This window comes from Lampetra planeri, chromosome 30 (genome assembly GCF_965212315.1).
Source record: "Lampetra planeri chromosome 30, kcLamPlan1.2.h2, whole genome shotgun sequence".
In the NCBI taxonomy this organism is placed as follows: Eukaryota; Metazoa; Chordata; class Hyperoartia; order Petromyzontiformes; family Petromyzontidae; genus Lampetra; species Lampetra planeri.
Window position 1 is genome coordinate 4,608,421 of NC_136136.1, and position 25,179 is coordinate 4,633,599.

At 46.7% G+C, this 25,179-nt stretch overlaps 1 protein-coding gene across 3 annotated transcripts in view; it reads right to left on the reverse strand.

Moving 5' to 3' along the window:
• PYGL (glycogen phosphorylase L) overlaps window positions 1–24,732 on the reverse strand; it is a 51,555-nt gene extending 26,823 nt beyond the window's left edge. Inside the window, exons 1-6 of one of the 3 annotated variants that reach the window (XM_078608496.1) lie at window positions 24,530–24,732; window positions 22,004–22,288; window positions 12,672–12,773; window positions 10,970–11,048; window positions 8,090–8,193; window positions 7,402–7,533 (exon numbers count right to left, since the gene is read on the reverse strand). In XM_078608496.1, coding sequence (XP_078464622.1) covers window positions 7,402–7,533; window positions 8,090–8,193; window positions 10,970–11,048; window positions 12,672–12,773; window positions 22,004–22,246 — 660 coding nt within the window. In that variant the 5' untranslated portion in view covers window positions 22,247–22,288; window positions 24,530–24,732. Of the gene's footprint in view, window positions 1–7,401; window positions 7,534–8,089; window positions 8,194–10,210; window positions 10,271–10,969; window positions 11,049–12,671; window positions 12,774–22,003; window positions 22,289–24,525 lie in introns of those variants that run through there. The other 2 variants (XM_078608494.1, XM_078608497.1) reach the window with 2 other exon arrangements.
• Between the last annotated feature and the right edge of the window lie 447 nt (window positions 24,733–25,179).

Consider the following 25,179-nt stretch of genomic DNA (forward strand, 5'->3'; position numbering starts at 1 on the left):
GTGGTGGAGTGGCGGGGGCGAATTTAAGAAACTTGCCCCAATGTTTCAAAACTGCCTTGCCAGCGGTTGTGTAGCTTCCACAACCCGCAAGTCACACGCAAGCCATCACTGCCACATTACGGATTCCTGTACAATCGGTGTGCAACGATTCACATCTGTCACCAGGGACTCGGAGACAAGGCACGGTTCAAGGGTCACGATTTGATTAAGGAAGTCATTTATTTTTATTTTTATTATTATTTTTTTACTTACTTTTGCCATCTCATTTCTGTTATTTCTCACGTGCTCTGTCTGGTTGGTACAGCTTTGTTGCACTATATTAGCCTATATGCCTAATTGTAACATTGACGTATCAATCAAGCTGATATAATTGATTCTAGCATGTATGGCGAGCGAAACGATCAATCTAAATCAAGGAATCAATGCACTATTGCATGTCTACATACATCAGTTGTATATTATTCTTAACAGTTACAGTTCATGGGTACAACAGAGCATTGACTGTTTTATCAATAATTCAGTAACTTAGGTCATCCGATTTCCATTTGAGTAAAACTAGATTTTTATAGGACAAACCTTATTGTATCTACACCAGCTATTTGTCTATATTTTCATGGTTTTGGCCAAGGAATTATAAAACACTAATAATTTTGCAGCCCTTTTCAATCGACTGCTGGAATAAATGCCTCACAACATTCATTCAGACGCTGTCTTTCCGACAGACCTGTTCTTCACCTGAGGACGGCTGCTTGCGTTGTGGCCGAAACTTCGTGAGAATTGTATTTTATTCTTTTATTTTTATTATTTTATTATTTCCCTTATACGTGACTTTACCGAAAGAACCAAGAAGATGAATCCCTGCAGTCACAAAAGCTTTAAATCGAAACCTCACCACACTGTCAGCCATGGTGGTCACGTGGCCATACCTCACCACGCTGGTCCAACGCAGACTGGCAAAGTGTGCAGCCTGGGGACCGGTTGAGATATCACTCACTGCTGATGTTCGCGACGGCCCGGGAATCGAAGTCAAGGTCAATGGGGTCACCTCCCAGTGCACAAACCTGTGCCACTGCACTTCCACCCACCCCCCCCCCCCGAGTCAGATGCCATTATTCCCAAATTGCCACAAAACGTTCCAATTGAAGCGGGCGGCAAAAATCTAAACGGGTCACGAAAAAAAAAAGGGGATTAAGGCAACTCGTGGCAGAGACAGAGGCACTAAATTGCACACCCCTCTCCCCCTCCCCCTCGTGAATCACGCGCGCACATGGCACCCACGCAGCGTGTCACAACCGAGGCCGGCGCACGTCGCGTCACCTGCGGCGGCGGCTGTTACAACACGCAGCGGTGGCGCTAAGCAAATGCCAAGGGTCCCCAAGTAGTCCATGGGGATCCCGGAATTGTGATAAATAAAAATGTTTTATAACAGGGGTGCACCATCAAATATCAGCTCGAACTCTGACCCTTATGGAGAAAAAACCCAGCTCATCGTTTAAATAACACCATCAACATTGTCGTTAGTAATGAAAAATTTCACCTAGCTGTGATGTAATTAAGTTACGTAGCTCGTCCGTCATATAATGTTCGTCGTACCCAAATGCCCTCCTTCAACAGAGCACTCGCTACCTTGCTGTAAACCTCGGGTAGCTATCCCGCATAGGGGGCAGCGGCGAATATCAGCGATGATTATCTGAACCGGTCCTGGGCCTCCCCTCGGCAGCCTCGGCCTCAAACGACGCACCCAGCTCTCATTCCTGCTCAGGATCCCCAGTAGGCCAGCACGTGGAAGACGCAGTAATTCCTCACGACGCGTCACGCAAGCCCTGCTCCCAGCGGGAGACCAGACGAGCATGCATCCATCACCGCCGCGCCCTGCTGCTCGTTAGCTTGTGGATGCACGCGCACGCACACGTGTCTGTGTGCGTGTCTGTGTGCGTGTCTTTGTGTTGTCTGTGTGTGTGGGGAGCGGGATCGTAGGAGTTAGCGCGCTGCGCTGCGAACCCGGCGACCCGAGTTTCATTTCTGCTCACGACTAATAACAGTGGCGAATAATTGAATGGGCTCTGTGCCTCTCCAAGGTCAACTCGGCCTTCAATGCGTACCCAGTGCAGTCTGTAAACATCAGCACTGGGCAGACAAAGGTGGCCGGGCATGGTGACCACCTCCTCTTGTACCATGCTGGCCTTCATAGTTGCTCACTCACAGGACTTGCCCCAATTGTCTGTTAAGGCTACATGGGGGATCTTTGCTTGCACATCCAAGTGTGTAAAGCGACGAAGACAAAGCTCCCCGTATAGCCACACAGGCTAATGGGGCATGTGCTGTTAGCAAGCACCTATGAAAGCCAGCACCAGGCGGTGGCATAGCCAACACCATTCTCACCGCCTTTGTCCGCCCAGCGTTGGTGTTTATGCACTCATTTAAAGCCGAGTCGACTTAGGGGAGACCCATAACTAGTCAGATATTGACCACGGACGCGAGCTGCAAGCTGGAATCGAACTCAGGTTCCTGGCTTCGTGAGTGTGGCAGCTATAAGGGGGACCTTTGTCTTCGTGTGTGTATACCCGTCTCGCGTCCGCATGCAAGGAGCTTTTCAAACGCGACACACGAGCGGTGGCCATGACAGCCGTGCCACGTGGTTATTAAATCAAGGAGCAAACTCGGTTTCGTTATCTCCAGACTGACGCGCGCCCCTATCACGCGTCACCTCTAACATCGCGGCGTTTTGCATCTCTCGAATTGATTGGACAATTGATATGCGCGAGGTTACATGGCTAAGTGCGCGTGTGTGCAGGTCAGCTGCAAGGTGCGGTGAGGGGCCACTTATAATGATGAGTTGTCACGGGGCACTGGCCGTCTCAGCGGACCGGAGGCGAGTCGGCTGGCGGGTCATGAGCAAGCACAAGAGGTTGAAGTCCAAAGCGTCCTCTAGGGGAAATAAACCCCCCAGAGATTCAAGATCAAGTTGTCATCGTGGCCAAAGCCGCCGATGCCGCCACCACTGCACCCCCTTCTACCAACGCTGTCTAGCCTCCGCCAGTTCCCGCAGCTGCTGCACAGGAGCCACACAAACCTTCAAGATCTTCCCTGACAGGGTCTCACCCACCGTCGGCTCTCAAGCCTTCCCCCCTTTGCTCCACATGGACTCCTAGAGACCACTCCAATGCCTGTATTGGCAATCGGCCATCGTCCAAACCCACACACACGTCCTACCCAGCATAAACTTTTTGTTGTTGTTGTTGCATAACCAAGCAATACTACAACACCCACCTGCCATGGTCTATTCTGGACCACTGCATGCCTTATCCTGCCTTTACACTATGAGATCTCTTTTACCAGTGGCAAAATATAATAGTAGGTTTTTACCCTTTTAACTGGTACAAAACTGACACCTTTATTCAAGGCATCATGTTTGCAATGACCACAACACAAGTAGTGCATATTATCATCCTTATCAGAGTTGCTTCTTTTTGTTTGCTTTTTTGACTACTTGTGTTGTGGTCATTGCAAACATGATGCCTTGAATAAAGGTGTCAGTTTTGTACCAGTTAAAAGGGTAAAAACCTACTATTATATTTTGCCACTGGTAAAAGAGATCTCATAGTGTAAATGCTTACCCCGAGCTCTCAATACTCTGATATTGCACTGTGTTTGAGTTGTACGCCTTCTGGTGTCATCTGGCCCTACACCAATGGGGACTAGGCTCTAAAGAAAGCCGTCTCGAGTGTGGGCCAATCAACTTCAAGGACAGTGCATATTATCATCCTTATCAGAGTTGCTTCTTTTTGTTTGCTTTTTTGACTACTTGTGTTGTGGTCATTGCAAACATGATGCCTTGAATAAAGGTGTCAGTTTTGTACCAGTTAAAAGGGTAAAAACCTACTATTATCCTGCCTTGCCACACAATTCTTACAATCCATCTCGAACATATGGGCAGTCATGCAGAGGGAGCTTTGGATGTTTTCTCCTGCTACTCTTAGGATCTCCGATAAGTCTCTTTAGCTCGGTTGTTGGAGCCTTTGGGACTTTACACGCAAAATTGTAAGAGTCTTAAACGTGGTCTGATGTGACGCAGGCTACTTGCAGCGAAACACCACGTTTAAATGAACTGGTTCTGAATTAATCTCTTTTGCTTCAAGTTGTGTTCTTAAACTTTGCGATTCTCATTTGCACGAGTGAGCTGGGTTTCCAATATGACAAAACATAAACAAATAAAATAAAGCAATTAAGTGAATAGAAATCACAAAAAACAAGTGCATTACACGAGAAATGGAAAATATTGCAAAAACGTCAAATCAACGTCAAATGAAAGCTAAATATTAAATTCCCTGCATCGCAAATTGGCTCAAACAGATTTACCTCCACAGCACAAATACAAAAACTCAGCTCCAGAAACATTAAACATTATACAATATAAGTCGACTATGTTACTGTATATTTGGAGTGTGAGTGTCTCTCTCCCTGTGGCCGCGTGGATTTTTTCTCCGGGTCCTCCAGTTTCCGCCCTCCACTTTTAGAATCAACACGCGTTTAGATTATTTGGCTGCTACAAATTTCCACATAAGCCATTTCGTTGAGCTATCATTTGTGGTCAGGTAACTTCTAAGAGCTATATAGCTCAGTGGGCCCAACCTACAAAAACAATTGTTGGTGTCAACGCGGGAGAATCTCTTCTGTTTCGCGGCTGTCTCTACACGGGGATTATCTAAGTGACGAAATGATAGATACCGCACAAGCTAGAGATTTGAATTTATGCGACGTGCGGAGCTTCCGTTTGATATGAACCCTCTATCCATGCGATAACGTGCGCATGAAGATGGTGAGGATACTGTGGATGTAAAATGACATATTGAAAGGTGAAGGTGGAGCCCTAAACCTCTTGCTCACCCTACTGATGGTGGAAGGGTCACCACAATAGGCAGCTATGAGAGAGCCTCTCTCGAGGTTATTTGGCCTACTCTTCCATGATGGCCCGACATCTTTGAAAAAGTGCGAGTAGCCACACTTTAAAATAGCAAACTGCTGCGTGGCATATCCATTTTGTCTATTATATACACATTAATCCCTGCAGCCGAAAATAAAAAATGGGCTATGGATTTTTGTTTTTTTAATGGGCCTCTAGAAATTAACTCTACAGATACCGAGGATATTCGTTAACATCTAAAACACCCTACAAGTAATGCCAGGCACCGAGACACCTATACCTATTATTATAATTCACCTAACACCTCTCACGTTTTTTTTTACCTCCAAGCAATATTATAATTGGGCTAGTGGTCCTCGGCGTTGTATCGTGGGAAAGTGGGAGATGGTGTTTTATAATATAATCCACAGAATACGTTAATGAACAAGGTTGTTTTTCATAACGATTATGAATTCCATCCACATTCGATTCCTGGCCACGGCGAATGTAAGTGGCGAGAGATATTAAACCGATCTGAGTGCCACCCTCCTTCACTAATCTACTCGGACCAGCGTGGTGAAGTATGGTCAAACAACTTCCATGACAGACACAGAGCTTGGGAAGGCCCTCATCCGGCAGCGGATTCATCGTGGCTGATGATGATGATGCCGATTGGTGTCTTGTCTGAGATGAATAATTTATCATCCAGAACTCTTTACAGGAGAGCCAACGCTCTCTGTCACGTGATGCCGGCAAGTGGCCACAGCAGATAAAGTCACCGCACTATTTCTGGAGTCACTTCAAATGGCCTCTTTCATCCAACACTAGACACGGTTCATTCATTCACCACGAACAGGTAATTACACGCCAATCAACTCATATTTTCAAACCTCCAAAGTATAAAATTCCAAATTAATTGAAAAACACAATTTAATGCGCGAGTCTTTGCGCAGTCGTAGGCGATGAGGGTGAGACCAGGTGATGATAGCGAAGACGAACCTGGGATAATTGCACAAATTAAAAAAAACTCACTGTCGTCATTAAAATCTTGGCCTTAAAAGGGAAAATAAATCAATGGTGACGTATCAGGCAATGGCTCTTCTTTTCATAGCGAGCATAGAAAGGTCAGAAAGATGGAATGGATACGAGTTAAAGACCGCACTTTATACCATGGGGCCTGAGAAGAATTGTCATTTAAAACATGTTTATTGATGAACGGTTATTATAAATTGGCGCGTGAATGGTTGCCTCTTAGTAGCTACTGCATTACAGCTAAACCCTTCAAAAAAACCAAAATACTGCAGGTGGCAAAAAAAAACAGATTTGGATGCAAGAATCCCAATCAATGGTGTTTCGCTTCAAATCTGTCGCAATGTGTGTGCATACATACGTACATGTATGTGTGTGTGTGCACGTGCGGTCAGTCGAGCCGTGGCACCTGGGTCTGCCCCGTGACCTCCTGCCAGTGGGCGTTCGACACTTCACGTGGCCTCAAGGTGCACATGGCCTGGCACAAGCGTCGTGGTGACGTCACCGCCACTTAGTGGCGAATGGCGGTTGTTGTTGTTGTAGTTGTGGCGCAGCGTTTAATGCGCCGCACGACAAACCCGACGACCCGAGTTGGATTCCCGCTCACGATCATTAACAAGTGGGCAAATATTTGAACTGGTCCTGGGCTTCGTCTAGATCGAGTCAGCCTCAAATGAGAAAATTAGATGCGATATGTAAAGATCGCGATTAGGGAGGCCAAGGTGACCAGGTGTGGGGCTGACCACCGAGCCCCTCGTGTGCCATGCCAGCCTTCATACGTGCTCACGAATAGCACTTGTCCCAACAGTCCGTTTAGGCTATATGGTAGATCTTTGTTTTGTCTTCGTATGTATGCACGTATATGATCGTGTGAGCATGCCTGTAGTATGTGCTTACGTGTCAGTTGACACAGTGATCTCAGTTAACCCATAACACCTTGCTCTGCTCAGAGACATCCTGTTGAGGCCGACTCGCCCTAGCCGAAGACCAGAACCGGCTGGGATATTCGCCACTGGTGTTGACCGTGAGCGGGAATCGAACTCGGGTCGACGGGTTCATAATGAAGCGCGCGCTAACCACTATGACTACCGCTCCCCACTATATATATACACACACATACAAAGATAAAAGATCCCCCGTATAGCCTGTAACAAACGGTTCGGGCAAGTGCTGTTAGCGAGCACCTATGAAAGCCAGAACGGCACAAGAGGGGTTGGGTGGCCAACACCACTCCTGGCCGCCTTTGTCTCCCCAGTGGTGATGTTTTACACACCACACCAGGTACTCATTTGAGGCCGAGTCGACCTAGGGGAGGCCCAGGACCAGTTCAGATAATCGTCACTAGTGTTGGCCTTGAGCGGGAATCGAACTCGGGTCGCCGGGTTCGTAGCGCAGCGCGCTAACCGCTACACCACCGCTCCCCGCAATATATACATACACACAGACACACAAATGCGCGAGCACGGTACCTGGGTGTCCACCCACTTGGGCCCGTCGGCGGTGCGCACCACGCGGCCATAGAAGTGGATGGGCAGCATGTACTCGGGCCGGGCCTTCTCCCAGGGGTTCCCGAAGCGCAGCCAATCGTCAGCCTCCTCCACCTGGTCGCAGAGGTAAGTCAAAGTTCACCCTGCCTTCAGCCGGGCGAGGATTCGACGCAAAAGCAGGATGGGTCTCATTTGCAAGAGCGACCTGGGCCACCAAAAATGACGAAAGCGCAAACAATGATGGCAGTACAAGAAGTGGATTGGGGGGGGGGGGGGAGTCCACGGATAGATTTTGGTCCACTCGCTGGATTGAGTTCATCTGTGGACTGAACCCATCCGTGAATCCAGAGGGTTTTCTCGCCGGGGGTGACGTCCGTCGCATGCCAGTCACACCGGTCATTTTTAAATTCTCATTTGGGATTTAGGGAAATTCGGTGCAGAACCAATTTTAAATTAAAAAAAATGTTTACCCCCCCCCCCCTCCATCATGCTTGGCGTCCAGGCTGAGCCCATCAACTCATTCGAGTTTAATAGCAGGGCAGCTTTCTGCCTGAACTCAAACGGCATTTGCCCGCTCGGCGTTCTGATTTTAGAGCCAGGCGGACACCTCGGGCTGTCCACATCATCACGAGCAATAGAAAATTAATGAATTAATTCATTAATTAATGACCTGCCAGCCGTTCTTGATGCGCTGGTTGAAGATGCCATACTCGTAGCGAATTCCATACCCGTACGCTGCCAGACCGAGCGTGGCCATGGAGTCCAAGAAGCAAGCTGCGGAGGAATGCCACAAATGGGGAGTGGGGGAGGGGGAGCAGACGTTAACATGCGATCGTAAATATCATCGTCGTCGTCGTCGTCGTCATCGTCGTCGTCATCATCAGCAGCCCTGTGGTCTATCCATTGCAGGATGAAGACGCCCACATGATGTCGCTACCCCCCCCCCCATCCGCCTCGCTCTCACACACGTGAGCTACTGGTCTCGTTGCTCCATCTCCGCAAGTGGCATGCCCTCTTCGACAGTCCTTCCCTCCTTTCGGTTGCATGACGGGGTGGTGGGGGGGGGGAATAATCAGAGCTCAATGAATGGTGGTGGTTTAACGATTGACTGTTACCCACCATGTGATATGGTGAATTGTTGTGAATCGGGCACTTTATTTACAACAACAGGCAATCATCAATTTTTGTTGCTGTTAGATATTTAAAAGAGTGAATATAGCAGGCCTCTGGTGGCTGCAGAGATCAGATCAACTCGGTGCATACAATTCAGACCAATAAAAAATAAATTTCATTGTTGTTTACGCTCTCTGAGAGAGGCATCGTGAGCTTAAGAGAACCGATACGAAATTGAATAATCGATGTATCATTAAAACCATGGCGTTCGGCTGTATGTGGAATGCGCCGTGTGTGGTCACCCCAAATTCTAATTTATTTCAGGTGGATTAGCAAAATAATAAAGGGTGAAGGAGCATCCCCTGCGATTGCTCGCTCATGCCACTGCTGGCGGAAGAGCGTCCTCTAGAGGGAGCACGAGAGAGGGGGGCCCCCACCTAGGAGGGTATTTGGCCTCCTCTTCCACGGTGGCCAAATGCCTCGGGAGAGGTGGGAGTCCCCACATTTGACCCCACCACACGTGAGGCAGGGGGATTTAAGAAACGTGCACCGTGGTTGCAACTGCCGCGCCGGGAGACTGAACTTGCGACCTCAGCATTGCAAGTCTAGTAAACTCAACGTTGCAGCATTGTTTAGCATAAACATTTTTTTTATCTTCCGTTCATTTTTTTTTTACTTTGTAAGAAATGTCTAGTTATTTGCATATTGTTTTTTTAGAATGGGAATTTTTTTTTGCAAGCCTTATTCATGAGGCTGTTACGTCAAAATAAATGACAGCCCGCTGGATGGAAGCACCCACATGATGGTATCAGGCATGACATAACTTATTCACGCACGCGCGCGCACACACACACAGGCGCGCGTCACTCGCTCGCACCAGATTAACTCCTTGTGGCCACAGGCACGCACAAGGCAAGCACGGGCTAAAATGGACATCTCTTTTGCAATCACTTACATTCACGCTCAGCCAAGCTCTATGGAGCTTGCCCTTCCCCCCTACTCCAATTTCACACGGCGAGGATCAATTAATGTGAAAGTAATGAGCTGTGTTTTGTTGTTCTCCAAATATGCTCACATGGGGTTGTATCAATCGGAGTTAATGAAATGACTGATGGTTTCTCATGCAATGTGCAACATCGCACGCTGTGTGCTACAATAATTAATTTTACCTGCGTGTGTCTTTGTCTTTGTGTTGTCAGGAATAGTGGTGCAGTGGTTAGCGTGCTGCTGGCTAACAACAGTGACAATGACCTGAACTGGTCCTGGGGCTCCCCAAGGTCGACTCAGCCTAAAATTAGTACCTGGTATAGAGTGTAAACATTGCCACTTGGGAGAAAAATGCGGCTGGGCGTGCTGCAGGCCACCCACCCCCTCTTGTGCCGTGCAGGCCTTCAAAGGTGCTCGCTAACAGCACTTGTGGGGAACGGTGGTGGAGTGGTTAGCTCCGGGTATTAGCCACCTGTGACAAGAACTGGGTTCTCAAGAGGATCGAGGTTATACTGGTCAGCTTGGTCACTAATAGCTGCACACACAACAACAAAAAAATCCCATCGTACTCAATTTGTTTTTCACTTAATTTGGCTTATTCCGGCTCTGAGACTGAACAATTTTGGTTTGATTGACACACGACATTCTTTGTGGAGTACATAAAGGTGAGCGAGCCCCTAAGTGCGGGTACCTTTTGAAAGGACTTAAGAAGGAGTTGTGTGATGTCATCTTCAGGGGGACATTCTCTGACACAGGGGCATGCACTGCTAATTGCGAGCGTGACAAAAAAAGCACAATGGTAATATTAAAAAAAATGTTACGTATGGCAGTGGTGGTTATGCACGCAGCCTATAATCCAGCGCTGGTGGATCGCACCAATGTTGTGAAACTCCTTTCCCGCGGGCGTCGTGGAGGTCCTGTACCCTGGATAGGGCAGTACAGCGTTGCCCCGTCGCACGAGTAGGTCATCTCCTGGTGCTCTGGGTTTCCTCCAACATGTAAACTCTCATTAATTGGCTGATAGCACCTTAACATACAAAGGATTGCAGCGCTTGGGCCATAATTGTCGGAGCTTGTCTGTGGTTCCTCGCACCTCCGAGTCGTTCTCTCGCTTCAACAGCGAACGAATACTGTGCGGCGGCGGCGGCGCGCTACAAGTTGACATTATGATTATTCTGGCGAATTGCCCGATGATGCTGGATGCAATTACCAGCGAAACGTCGTACTCAAATTGTAAATGTTGTGGTTTCATGCTTCAACACACCGGTGGGCTAAAGCAGTGAACTATTTGTCTTTTGTCAACGTGACACTTTTTTACTGATTGGCCGTGTCGGGTGGTGGAGGGTTACGACACATTTATAAATAACGCGATCTAAACCCAAAAATCGTTGATTATGAATTATGATTATTCTTCTAAAAACAAAACGGGCAAACTGGGAGACAGTCTTACCAGCAAGGCGACCAAGACCTCCATTTCCGAGGCCGGCATCCTCCTCCAAGTCCTCCAGCTCCTCAATGTCCAGGCCAAGCTGATCCAAGGAGACACAAGAACCAGGGACCGCGTTCACACCCGCAAAGTAAATGACAAAGATGCCCCGTGTTGCCGACATAGGATGTTGGGGCATGTGCTGCGAGCGAGCACTATGAAGGTTGGCAGGGTGCAACAAGGGAGTGGGTGTGGTTAGCACCACGCCCGGCCACCTTTGTCTCTCCAGTGATGATGTTTACCCATCGTGAGTTTCTGAATCTATTGGGATGTTAGCCGTGGCGAGCAATCAAACCAAGGTAACTGGGTTCACAGCACAATTGGTGAAGCGATGGGTGAAGCGATGTACTAGAACTTCCCACACAACTTGCACAACACATCAAAGATAATGATAGGTGATCACAAGCAGCACTTGACCACTTGCCCCCAATACACACCCCGCATTTATCAGCCACTTACACACACACACACACCGCTCAATTAAGGAGGCTCCTCACGTCACCCCAAATCAAGTGTCATCAAAGTACGTGAAAAATGATGAACACATTAAAATATTTGTAATAACGAATGTAAACAAAGATGGTAGATTTTACAAATGAAAAATCATGTCAATTTCATTTACATTATAGCAGAAACATCAATACACTAATAAATAAATCTGAGCTTATTCAAAACTAGGAATAAAATAACCACTGGATAGATTCTAATGCTTGTGGCCAAATAATTGGGATTGAGGCCCAATCTCGTTGAATCTTGCAAGCTAAGCAGGTTTGAGATTGGATAAGGCTTGGATGGGCAACTGCTCAAACAGGTTGTCAGAGTTACATTTCGATTTAAAGCTTTCGTGACTGCAGAGATTCATCTTCTTGGTTCTTTCGGAAAAGTCACGTAGAAGGGAAATAATAAAATAATTAAAATAAAACATAATAAAATAAAAATGTAATGCTTTATTTTCATTATTTTAGTATTTCCCTTCCACGTGACTTTACCGAAAGAACCAAGAAGAGGTTGTCGGAGGTCTGAGGCTACGTTGCCGGCAGCAGAGGGCGATGCAGAAAATTCCACTGTTGTATCGTACACCTACGCTCCCACGTCTACGCTCCCCACCTTGACCAACCCTCACTGACCGACCGTATGGTCAAAAATAGCACACACACACACGACACGAGGAGGCCCTCATCCAGCAGTACGTGTCCACACCCTCATACAACATCTATCAACAGTTACACAACAAGTGATTACCTGAAATACCACGGCATTGTCCATCTCGACGATGGTCGCACAGTTGCACTCAGAGCGAAGCAGCAAAACGAATAACCCGTGGCTGATGGAGACGTTTCTGTTTTGAGGGGATTGTCTCGCCATTCACAGATTTTATCGGAGTGGTTGTGGCGAGGACGTAGGCAGAAAATAGCCTCCGTTGATCGCGATGACCCGACTAATGTGCACCGCTGACATTCCCTCCCTCAACTGACTCCCTACCTCCCCGAACTCACTCTCCCCAACTCACTCTCTCCCTCCCTCAGCTCAATACCTCCCTCAACTCATCCTTCAACTCCCTCCCTCAACTCCCTCCCTCCCTCAATTCCCTCCCTCCCTCAACTCCCTCCCTCAATTCCCTCCCTCAATTCCCTCCCTCCCTTCACTCCCGTGTCGTGCACCGCACCTGGTACATGGCCTCGTCGCACGTGTTTTCCAGGCCCAGGTTCACCATGGTGTTCTGCAGCGCGCGGCCCATGTAGAACTCCAGCGACAGGTAATAGACACGCTGCATGCCGGGGGAGGGCGGAGGGGGGAGAGCAGTGGTCCGTCAGCGAGCGCGTCACCGCCAGCGATGGGCTCTCCCGTCGTCGTCCGAACGATCGACCGTTTTGTTTGCGACGCACGTGGTCACAGTCGTGCGACGCGCTTGCAACCCGACAGTTTAAGGAGGCAAGGGTTGGTGGGTCACATGGAGGTTTGTGAAACTCCAAAACCTACCGTGTTCTAACCAGGTGATGGCAGTACCAAAACAGAGTTTGTAGACCTGTGTGTGTGTGGATATTTTGGTGGTATCCCATTGCATGCATGATGGATTTTCCTTCATCTGTCCGATTCTAAGTTGAAAACTCATTTAGCTAAATTGAAAGCTCATTTCTTTAGAACTGTTGTTTTGTGTTTAGTTTCATTGCCCTTCCCCCGCATCTCCGATTTCCACGGTTGGCTATATACGGTGCGAAAGAAGTTCAACATACACATATACATACATTTCTTCCCATGTGCAAGATGCTCATTTAAAAACCACCATCATGGCAAAATTATGCTGAAGCAGGACCTTTCTGAAAAGATCTCGTGAGGTTTTCCCAGATAAATACATACCCTTGTTATTACTGCTGTCATGACATTTTATCGGTTATTTTACATCCTTGCAAGCAAGTTTTGGATCAGGACAATTTGCAAATTAGGCTCCTGCTAATGTCAGATTTAAGCACGCTTGATTTCCCATTACGACACAACGATGTCCAGTGGCCCCTAACGAGCAGATCGATTTGGAAGGCCAATTTTAAACCGTACGTGAAAGACTGTTGAACTCTTCCGGTAATGGGCCACACATTAAAAACGAACCATTTGGCGTCAGAGTTTACGACGCACATTGCTCGGCGTTCCCAGTTGGCCACGTGCAGCAGTACATCACGTGCGGAAACAGAAGGTGGTAAAAAAACAACAACCCTTCGATGCGTTTGTCACTACCACGCGCTGGGAAGAATCGAAGGTCCTGGCGCGTGTAGCGAAACGTCGGACATCGTGCCGAACAACACGAGGTACGAACGCAAAAATGCACAACCTTGAGAGCCTACGCGGTAAAAAGTGCTGGATATCAGACGAAACAACTGATGTTTGTTGTGAGCAGAAAACAAAGCTGATTGGAGATATTTTCATCATCATCATCCTCATCAAATCCACTGTTGGATGAAAGCCTCCCTAAGCCATCACCGTCTGTCATGGTTTTGCAATGGATCACGGAACAAACGCAGGTTCGAGATATCACAGTGATGGCAATGACAAGTGGGCTTGGGTAGAGGCCACATTTCTAGAAGCGACGATGGCCTGTGGTCGAGACTAACAACGGAGTGGCAGCCAAAGGATAGGACATGCCTTCTGTGGAGATGGAGCAGAAAAATTGGCTCCTGTGCAGGAGCTAGTTAGATTGCTGCATCACAACACCGTGAGAGAAGTGGCGATTGCTCGGGCAGGACGACAATCAGCAGTGGACAGAACATGCATGACGATAATAAAATATTAAAGATTAACATTTTAAAATGCTAAGCTGTCATTTTAACTGCGCGACAACAAAGCAACATCCGGAGAAGCGATTTGCATTAATGCGTTCAAATGTTTCTAAATTGAAAACTAATTTCTTAAGAACTGCTTTTTGTATTTAGTCTCTTATCCTTCCCTCGCTCCTCGGATTAGCACGGTTGGCTATGTACGGTGAAAAAAAAGTTCAACATGCACACACGCGTACGTGAATAAGAAAGTCACATTTTGCTTGCAACGTCTTTCTGAGTGGTGCGGGGTTTTCCCGAGTAACATTCCACCTTTTCAAAATTAAAACCCGCCATGAACCCAGGTCCGCCCTCCCGCTCAGAAGGGTATATTACAACAACAACAACAAAAGCCCACACAAGATACGGGCGTGCATTTGAGCGGGATTAGATTTACCAACGCGGCCTGGGAACATGAGCATTGTTGACATGTGCACTTAATTTACGAGCCATGATTCGTCTGTTTTTTTTTATTATGGGGGGGGGAGGGTGTTCATCCTTCACTCCAAATGCGTTGGCTGGGAACGCACATTTGCCCCGCAAATGCAGAAGACAAGGTCCCTGTGTCGTTGATAACCGAAGAACGGGGACCCTTTCATAAAACTCCTCCCTAACTGCCTGGTGTTATGATTGATGCCCGGTGCTCTGACATAAACCATTACGGCATTAAAAAACAAACAAAGTATCACACGTTCGTTTCTAATTTTCCGTTAACGATCCGTTGGGGGCCCGGCGAGCCCTCTGGCATGTTACGGTATCGCCGGAGCTTGGTACAATTACAGAAAAAATATATTACCGCAAATTAATATGCATCGAAGCCGTTCTGTAGTCCGTTCAGTCGGGAAGGAACGCAGTGTTCCTGCGCGCAGCCGCATTCATAGCAGGCCAAGTGCCCGAAATGTCACTGATTAACGAGGTCGGGTCAACTGCGCTGTCGTTACGAGGCGGGTGACCGACTCACGATGACGACGACCATGTGCGAATTTTCAGTGGCTTTGCGCAATGTCGCGCAGAGGGCACTCGAGCATCGGTCACGTGCGTGGAACATCTGAAAGCCTCTCCTCGGAGGCAAGGGGCGGGTCACCGCGCTTGTCGGTTCCGCGGCGGGAACCAAACGCGACCGCTGGTGAACAAGGGAGAGAGGTGTACCTGCAGAGACGACAACCGCTAGTTCTGCAGCACAAGCGTAGTCGCGCACGCACACACGTACGCACGCACACGCACACACACGTACACACGCACGCACACATGCACGCACGTAGGCACGCACACACGTACGCACGCACACACGCACACATGCAGGCACACACACATGCACACACACACACGCACACATGCACACACACACACGTACACACACACACGTACACACGCACGCACGCACACATACACACGTACGCGCGCACACATGCACGCACGCACGCACGCACGTACGCACGCACACATGCACACACGTAGGCACGCACGCACACATGCACACATGTACGCACGCACACACGTACGCACGCACACATGCACACACGTAGGCACGCACGCACACACGCACGTACGCACACACGCACGCACGTACACACACGCACACACGTAGGCACGCACGCACACACGCACGTACGCACGCACACACGCACACACGCTTCTACTCCTCCACGCCATGGCACCTTGCTTTAAAAATATAAATCGCTTGTCGTCCCTCTAACGTGCACGTCCCGCTTTTTTGTACGGGGTCCTTGAGACCGCGCTGGGCATTTAAACGCGACGCAAATCCACGCTGTACTGTTACGGCATCATTTGCCTCAAAGTGTAAAGTGGGACAGCAGCGCTGTGCTTCGCATCTGTAGTCTTCCTTTAAATCGCTCACCCCGGCTCCGTCTAGCAAAAGAGACGTGCATTTCTCAACACACTTTCGCTTGGTTAAAGTTTATCTGACGACACACAAATACAGGGCCATGCTATGTAAGTTATTAGCAGAGGGCGGAGGCAGTGACGCAGTGGACAGCATGTTGCGCTCGGCGTTCTTCGGGAGGGTACTCCATCGGGATTCTTCGTACAATTCCATTTGCGAGTGTTTTCAATGTTCAGGAGCCAAACCGGGAGTAGCTAGAAAAAAACGATACAAGAGGGCTAACACTCGAAATGACCTGCACAGATGGGTTCACAACACATGCTCTGCACCGCCTTCTCCAAGCCGCCTTACAACCCATCAGATTTGGAAGTTTCGCAAATCTCTGCATGATCCACCAACTCTTTTGCTGCAGTGCTCTGGATCGTACTGCCAAAACCATTCACCGATGCAATTCAGAACCGTAAAGCGTTTTAAAGGTAGCAATTCAACAGGCGAACCATGCTGACAATACGCCTGGCTTTTACTCACACATACGGGACTGTAATTTTCGAGATTTATATTCTCATAGCGGAAAGAGAGACAGCTGTGAAAATTCAACGCGTCCATCGCCAAAAGAAAAAAAGACGAAAGTTTTATTGACGTACAAGACGGAAACGTGTCAATCAATTGCAACACTCGGCTGCCAGCTCCCCACGGACGCTGCGCCTCGCTGGTTTTATACCACCCTATTTATTTCCCCCTTCGTTTTGCTCTTCTTAGAGCACCCTTATATTTTGTCAATGATCATTCAACGACGAGATATTTAACTCTGCGGCTGCAGGAGAGTCCACGAACTCCGAGCGTGATATGTGGTGCATGGAGCCCCTTCGCACCAATGAAAGGTGTCCTCATGCATTCCTCAACCGAGTGTCAAGGTTTGATTTTTATTGAACACTGCCTTTGGTGGCTGGGGCGGCGGTGAGATGTTAACTACCTCGCCTGGTATCAGGAGGTCGTGGGTTCGATCCAGATCTTGACGCCTGGATATTTAGAGTTTGCAGGTTTTCCCCATGGTCGCATGGATTTTTCTCCGGGTCCTCTGGTTCTTCGCTCCACATTAGAAACATGCTCTTTGAGTATTTGGCTGTTATAAATGCCCACGTGTTAAGCCATTTCGCCCGGTCGCTTCTGAAAAAGAGCCATATAGCTCAGTGGGCCTTAGCTGGTAAAATAAAATAGTTTATTTTTTATTTTTTTACCTATTGAATATAATGTAAACAAAAGTAACAAAAAAACGCAATGTCGATCCTTACACATTGCGATACTATTGTATGTATTGTGGCCTTAAAAAACAATTGATGTCTTAGCGCATCGCTGCACCCCTGCTCTGTAGTTGATTACTTCAGGGGGGAGAAGAGAGAGACAGAAAAATGTGAACACGCCGACACAAGACCAAGGGTGCCTGCTGCCACACCCTGCGTTTGGCAGTGGTGAAGGTGCAGTTGAGGTAACCTACCCATAATGCCCGCTACCATTGCACAACTTTAGTGAGTGGCCAAGTGATTGTTTTTCAACGAATGAGTCAAATAATGTGGGCTTTCCAGATCTTTGTGGATGTCTCTCGGTAATGAGGTCCATTTGGATTACTCGAAGAAAAATTAGACACTTTCAGTTGTTCACACAGGATCCCTGATTTGCTATCTGTACACAGAAGGTAAACAGTGTCCCGCGCGTCATCGAAAGCCTTTCAGTGGGGAGTGCAGGCTCTGGGCCTGTAGATGGTGATAACGAGGTGTGTGAACATGTAATCTCTCTGTGTACTGGAGACTTAGTAAGGGCGCAGGGACAAGCCAGACTAAAATGGTTTAGAACCACTGCAGTAAACATATGATTGTAAACTAACTTCATATTGACCCCACGTGGGTATGAGTAGTGCACACCCATGTCAGGGAAGCAGGTTCACCCAGCCACCCACTGGCGAGCGTGAAGTATGGTCACATCTATTTTCCTCAGTCGCCTGCTACTCCGATTTCATCAGTGAAATAGGCTCATGGGCAGGAGATCTATGGATTGTGTCCATTGGGAGACCCAGAGAGATGGCGAAGGCTTTGGGGAGGCCCTCTGTCCAGCAATGGATAAATCACGGCTGATAACGATGACGTTGTACACGATAAGATGTTGAGCTATGAAAGCTAATTAAAGTACTGTACGAAGAACATTATCCATATCCACAGACACAATACAATCTTCAGTGGGAAGAGTGCATTGCGTATTGATGTCTATATATACATCGTATGCGGTGCAAATACAAAAGAATTTTGCATGTGTGAGAAAAAAAGTTATATAAATTGTAATGGAGGTCCATCGAATGTGTGTGTTTAAATGGTGCATGGATATTCCACACAGATCTTCCCACACAAAAACAGATTGACCATACAGCCTCAGTTGGTTCTCCAACTTGGCTTGTAAATACAGGGATTATTCGGAATATGACAAGCGAAGCATTTTCATGAAAAATGACAGCCATCTGAATAATGATTGGCAGCGAAATATTGTGAAGCGTGCGTCGCAAGCTTCCGTTGTGTTTAATGAACACATTCAAATGCAACTTTGGGACAACCTTGTCCCCTCCCCTCCCCGGTTCCCCCTCAAGCTATTTTGCACACAGCGCACATGCCTATTGTGTAACCTTTGACCTTACCGCCCAGGGTAAATTACATTCAAGGTCACTCAGCCAAGCGCGAACTTCGCCGTCTCTCGCGTTTACGCCCCCACCCCCCACCCCACCCCCTGAGTAGCAGCGAGGCGAGCACTAATTGGACTGATTGAGCGAAAAAAAACGAGGACACTGGGCGTCCATTCATTGCCTCGAGTTTCATATTCGAAGATAATTTGGGAGTCCGCTCCGTGCACTCGTGAATCGTGAATGGGATTGATTGTTTAGTTGTTTACAGTCAAAACAAAGGCTGGACGATGGGAGGGCACAACACTCAAAGAGTACCGTATTTCAACATCAGAGAGGCTGATGAATCTTTACGGTACTCCGCCACGATCGGCTTCTTGAGCGAGCGCACATTCGAGGCATCTGCACTGGCATTCAAATATTTTAGTTTCTTTGTATCCATTCAAAGGCAGAACATTTTTTTAAAGAGATCGTAGGCTCGATGCACGAGAGCGATGGACGGAACTGTATTTTCATACGCACGTCAATTGAGAGTGAAGTGTCTTATCACATTCCCAACCATCAGGGCCACACCTTGCAGAAAAAAATAAAATAAAAATCCTGCAATGGATGGGTGTACAGTAGTTTGCTTTGACTTTGGGTTTTCAGCCACTAGAAAATATGCACACCACCTCCTCCCTCCACCCCCCTCCACCAGTCTCCCAATGATTTGATTTAAAATCATGCTCACAGAACTCACCCGAAACATTCCATTTGGCTAATGGCTTTAACAATGTCGGGGTCTGCAGCTCGCTGAACTCACTGGAATACAACAGAGCCAGCAACACGTTGAATCTGTACATGAATACTACACTGGTATATATTGCCCTAAATAACATGTTTGTAACCATCTGATGTGCAGGATAGTAAACGCACGTAATGCATCGTGAGTATTCACAGTCGCTAATACGGTGGGTGTAAAAGCCGTGGATATATGATTTAGGATTTATTTATTTTTCTATGCAATTACCGCAAGGGTTTTGCAATTCACTTTTTAATTAAAGTACGTGCCATTAATGCGAATTAAATAAGAAAGTGATTCGGAACATTGATAGGACAGATAAAAATGTAGACGACCTTCCAAAAGCAGGAGACACATGTACACGTCTATTCCTTTTCACGTTTTGTCGAACACAGAAATTACATTTAATATGCAGGGGATCATTTTAAAGTTGGAATAAAGATACACTTGATGGATTGGGTAAAAAGAATGCATTCATCATCGTACACGATGCCAGTGTGAAGAAAGGTGCGATTCAGTTTTGGGATGATGTAAGTTAATCAGTTTATTTGAATATAAACGGGAGATATTTGTTTTCATCTCAAGTTAACGTGTTTTACTTTGTGAATAACGATTCAACTTTGTGCATGTGGCATGATGAAAAATACTGCCTTAAAATAAATGTCCAATGAGTGGTGGTGGTGGTGGTGATGTCCATGCCAAGGCACTCCTATACACATGTGGGCTGCACGCTTGATGACAAAGTGCAACTGGCTGAACGCAAGACACACTGCGCTGCTATTATTTCAGTCTTAAACTATTTATTTGGCGATGCTTCTGCTGCCGATTTTGATAGTGGTGCACAAGCGCAAATAACAATCGAAAACTCACGTCCATCAATAACACTGCCTTAAAAAGGAAATCATATATATTATAGGCGACATTTCAGCCTACAACCCTTCTTCAATGAACTATGAAGAAGGGCCACTGTCTGAAACGTCACAACATATATATGTTTCAGTTTAAAGTCACGGTGTTATTGACGAACGGAGGTTTTTATATCAGTATTCGTGGGAAAATGAATAAACAGATGCTATATGCGCCATATATTGTAAAACACAATTAAGTGCAAACCTCGATTGATAAAATGTGCTGTACCTTTAGGAAAGCGATTTCGCGACAAAGGTGTGACCACTGTGATAAAATACGACGGGCGTGCCCAAGCACACGTGCCGCCAACGTTAATTAGTAAGCTGGAGGAGCAAACACGCTCATCAATTAACTGCAGGCAGAATTGATGTGGCCAACTTTTCGGGTGACAGCCCCTTTTTTTTCAGTGTTTCATTTCGCTGTACCGCTGGCATTTGTCACCATGACTTGTATTTCATTTGCAATTCACAATGGACTATTGTTCAGTAACTCAGGTCTGCTTAATGTAGCCTAACACAACCATACGTCTCGAAAGCGAACAGAGCCTTTGTCCTGTCGGAAGAACAGATTTGTCCAGTTGCAGGTAAGGGCCCCTTGAGAGAACTTGCCTTATTTTGCAAGGGAGGCCAAGAAAAAAAAAGGACGTTATGTTCAAGGACATAGGAGTGATGTAGAGAAATGAAATGAAAGATGAATGAACAATCGGATGAGTGTGTATTCTGTACGATGCTTCCTCTCCTACCTCAAGGTCTTTGAAGTCTTTTTTTCAAACAGAATTAAAATACGCACGACTGAATGGAGAGTGCATCTGGCCCACGCATCTTCACCTTTCATAATAAAATGTCACGTCAAATTGTTAAAGAACAGGTGTGCATCCCTCACACACCAGGTTTCCCTTTCCTCGCCTTGGTGTCATATTCATAATAAAAAGGATAAATATGACTTGAACAAATGAATGAGTGAATAAATGAATAACTATCCACCTTGTCACACACCTATTCTATTCACCTTGGTGCCATTCTATAGAGAAGCTATTAAATGAGATTTTATCAAATAAATGAATGATTAAAAGTATTAATGGGTGTCCATTTTGCACCACGTCCATCATGTTGGTATCATTATGTCTAAGAGCGGGAAATTAAATAAACCTGAACAAATGAATGCATTTGTTAATTTATGTGCATCTTGAATCACATCTCTTCCCACACCTTATTGTCAAATGAACGGTTACACGAATGAGCTAGTGAAATACATGTTTGTGCATTCTACAATCATACATCACTCTTTTCTCACCTTGGTGTAATTGTCGTAGTAGGAGATTCCACTAAACTTTAACAAACCAAATAGTCAATTGTATAAATGATTAATGAATACATAGGTTGTGATTTCTACCCCACGGCTCTTCCCGTATCTTGATGTCATTCTCACATCTGAAATAAACGGGTGACCGAACGAGCGAGCGACCGAATGAATGGCTGTTTCGTCCTCCTTCCCTCACCTTTGGGTCCTTCTCGTGGTAGTACTGCTGTGTGCGGATCCATCGCCCGACCAGCAGGTCCCGCACGGAGTGGGCGAGGGCAAAGTAGTAGTCTCTGGGGGTGGCGACGTTGCGATCCTTCACCAGCGTGAAATGCAGGTGGCGGTTGAAATTCCGCTTCACCTCCCCGACGTTCTCCACCTCAACGATCCCCCGCACGCTGATTTGCTTGCGTCGCTCCTGGTCTGTGAGTGGGGTGGACATCGTCTCTGCTCCAGGGTCCTCCTTCACGGGCCTCCTCAATCACTGGAGGAGAATCGCAGGAATTTTGGACGTAGATTTCAGACGCTGTAAAGATGTGGGGTTATCATACGTGATATTTGAAGCTTGTTTTTTTCGCTTGGGAATTAGTATGCCGATGAATTGGGATTGTAATTGAGGTAGATATGTGCCCGCGTTTTTTTTTTTACAAGGGAGAAATAATGTACAGTACTGTAATCATAAATCCAATTGTGTCAGAGATACTCAGATGGAGACTTTTTCATCCACGCTGAGATGGTGCATTCAGTTCCATGTATGCGTCACACTATTGCCTTATTCCTTAAAATCCATGTTTTCTAAAACTATAATTACTCTCAAAATAACACACATTGTGTATCTGTGGGATGATTTTCAAATGTTGTGGAATTTCCTTGGTATCAAAATGATGCAATATTATAGTAAAGCCTAGCATGCAATAATGCATATATTATTACATTTAAATGTATTCTTATGCTTGAAATACATGCATTAAAACGTGTCAATTGATAATGATTTATGCAAATCATTTGCAAATGTTACATTTCGGCAAATGGAGCCATATAAATTGGTCCAAACAAGATGGGGGGAGAATCAAGAAACAATACAAACAAGATGGTCAAAACGAGAATACAATCAACCAATCCTTCGAATCGTGACCCTAAAATTGTGACAATTCACGTAATCGCTGGGGGAGTGGGAGGCGAATGCAATATATTCCTGTAGATAGAACACTTGCGTGAGAAAAATAAAATCTTCATACATTTAGACTGGAAGACTAAAGGGCATTTAGCAAGGTGAGTCTGAAATTTATCCTGAAGATACCACTTCAGCATATGCGGACATTAATCAATTAATGTGCCCGGTGTCAGTGAAATATGGTGACAATCTCCCACAAGCAGCACAGCGTGACAAGGCCTTCATCCAGCAGTGGATTGACAAAAATCTGAAGTTAGTATGTTTGCAAATATTACCTATATATTGTCACTATGCCTAAAAATATCAATCAGCTGCAGGGTGCACTATTCAGTACTGTACCAGAATAGAGTAAAATGTTTACGGTTCAACGCAATGTTTGGCCAACAGTTGCGTGCATGACTTTGTTTTTTATTAGTTTAATTTTTCGTGGTTGCAAAACAGGTCTGCACAACTTGGGGCAGTTGTGCATTTCAATTAATTATATAATCGAGGAAAGCCTCAACCGAGTCTCAAGACTGTTTCCCAGGTGTCTACCGTTCTCAACAAACACGGAGAAGTTGGGCCATTGTCGAGCCAAAGTTGGTGGTAGAAATGCCTCCAACCCCATGCCAAAGTTGGGATGCTGCTATACGGTTGTTGGGATGTTTGGCCGATGTCATGTTTTTATTTGAGAGCAAAACCCGCATAAAAACCACCACGCACACAACAAGGCGATGATGACCTATGAAAGGTTCCGCACAGATGGATTCACGAACCCACCTGTTGTTTGCCGATCTGTCTCATGGCCACCTCGCAACAAAGCGGTGTGTTTGGGAGTCGAAATAGGCTGGTGATTTGTTACATTACCAAAACAATTAACGGATACAATTCGCAATTGTAAAGTGTTAACATACGGGCAATGCAATACTAACGTGATATTTTTATGCAGCACAGTATAACATTAAAATACCAATAAAGAACACATATACCAGTCCAATGTAGGTACATTCGTTATCAACTGGTGCTACAGTATTTCCATATAGTCCACATATATTATAATGTATCTAGCACAAAGTATGCGGCCACAAGTCCGGTCCTTTATAATGAACTCGTTCCGAATAAAGTGCTACTCTTTTTTTTTAAATGTCCCAGCACGCGGGCAGGTTCAATGTCGATGTGGTTATTGTCGTAGGGTGACCATACTTCACCACGTTCGTCAACGCGTGTCGGATGAACAAGAGGTGGCAAGTTTCTGACATCGTTCGCCACCGATGTTACACAGCCGTAGGCGGCGATCGGATACAGGGTAGCCGAGTTCATAGCGCAAGTTAATCCATTCCACCGCTCTTATCACGATATATATACATGGCAATAAACACACGGCTTTCTTTTAAATGACAGCAGTCAATGTGATTGCAACACGGTATAATAATTCTCGCGTAAAAACCCATCGCGACGTTTTAACGTCTGAAAGCGCCGTTGCAAGTAGCACAAAGTTCAAACTAAGACACACACAATACCCAGACACGTGTCAGCTAATCCACAATGTTACAACCACACTCGCTTACCTGCCTGGGGACACGTGCGAAACAACGTGAACGCGCGCGCGTGCGTGCGGATGTGCGTATTGTTCAATGGTGCCAGGGGCTTTAATTCAAAAAGTTAAATGTCCCCTAGCATCCTACCCCCAACTCCTCCTGCACAAGCGAGGAAGATCGTCTCATTGGCCGTGTTCGTGAACGGGGTTGGGATTGCAACTCGTAGGGCGTGTTTGGGGGTGGCCTCGTGTGGTGTTGCGGCTTGTGAAGAAGGCGCTGCTGCTGCTGCTGGGGTCGATATAATTAAAATGTGTTTCGGGCACAAGGGCGCCGACACTATGCGTGCAGACATGTGGTGTCTGCGTGCGAAATGTCCTGTGTCTGTGCGCAATGAATCCACCGTGACCCCCACCACCACCAACTACAACTACCACCACCGCCATCACCACCAGCCCCCACGGTGTTGTCGAGTTTGTGAATAGACGAAAGTGAATGTACACGGGCGACGACCGAAACCGCTTTGTTCATTAATGTCGCGAATGCCACGCGCCGTAACAACAATTCAGGGGCTCTCGTACTGGTATGAACCTCCTGGTTACACACCAGCCCACAGGGGATTATTGTGTCCGTCCGTCCGTCGTGCATCCAAAAATGGGAGGGGTGGGGCTGGGAGGAGAGGGTGGG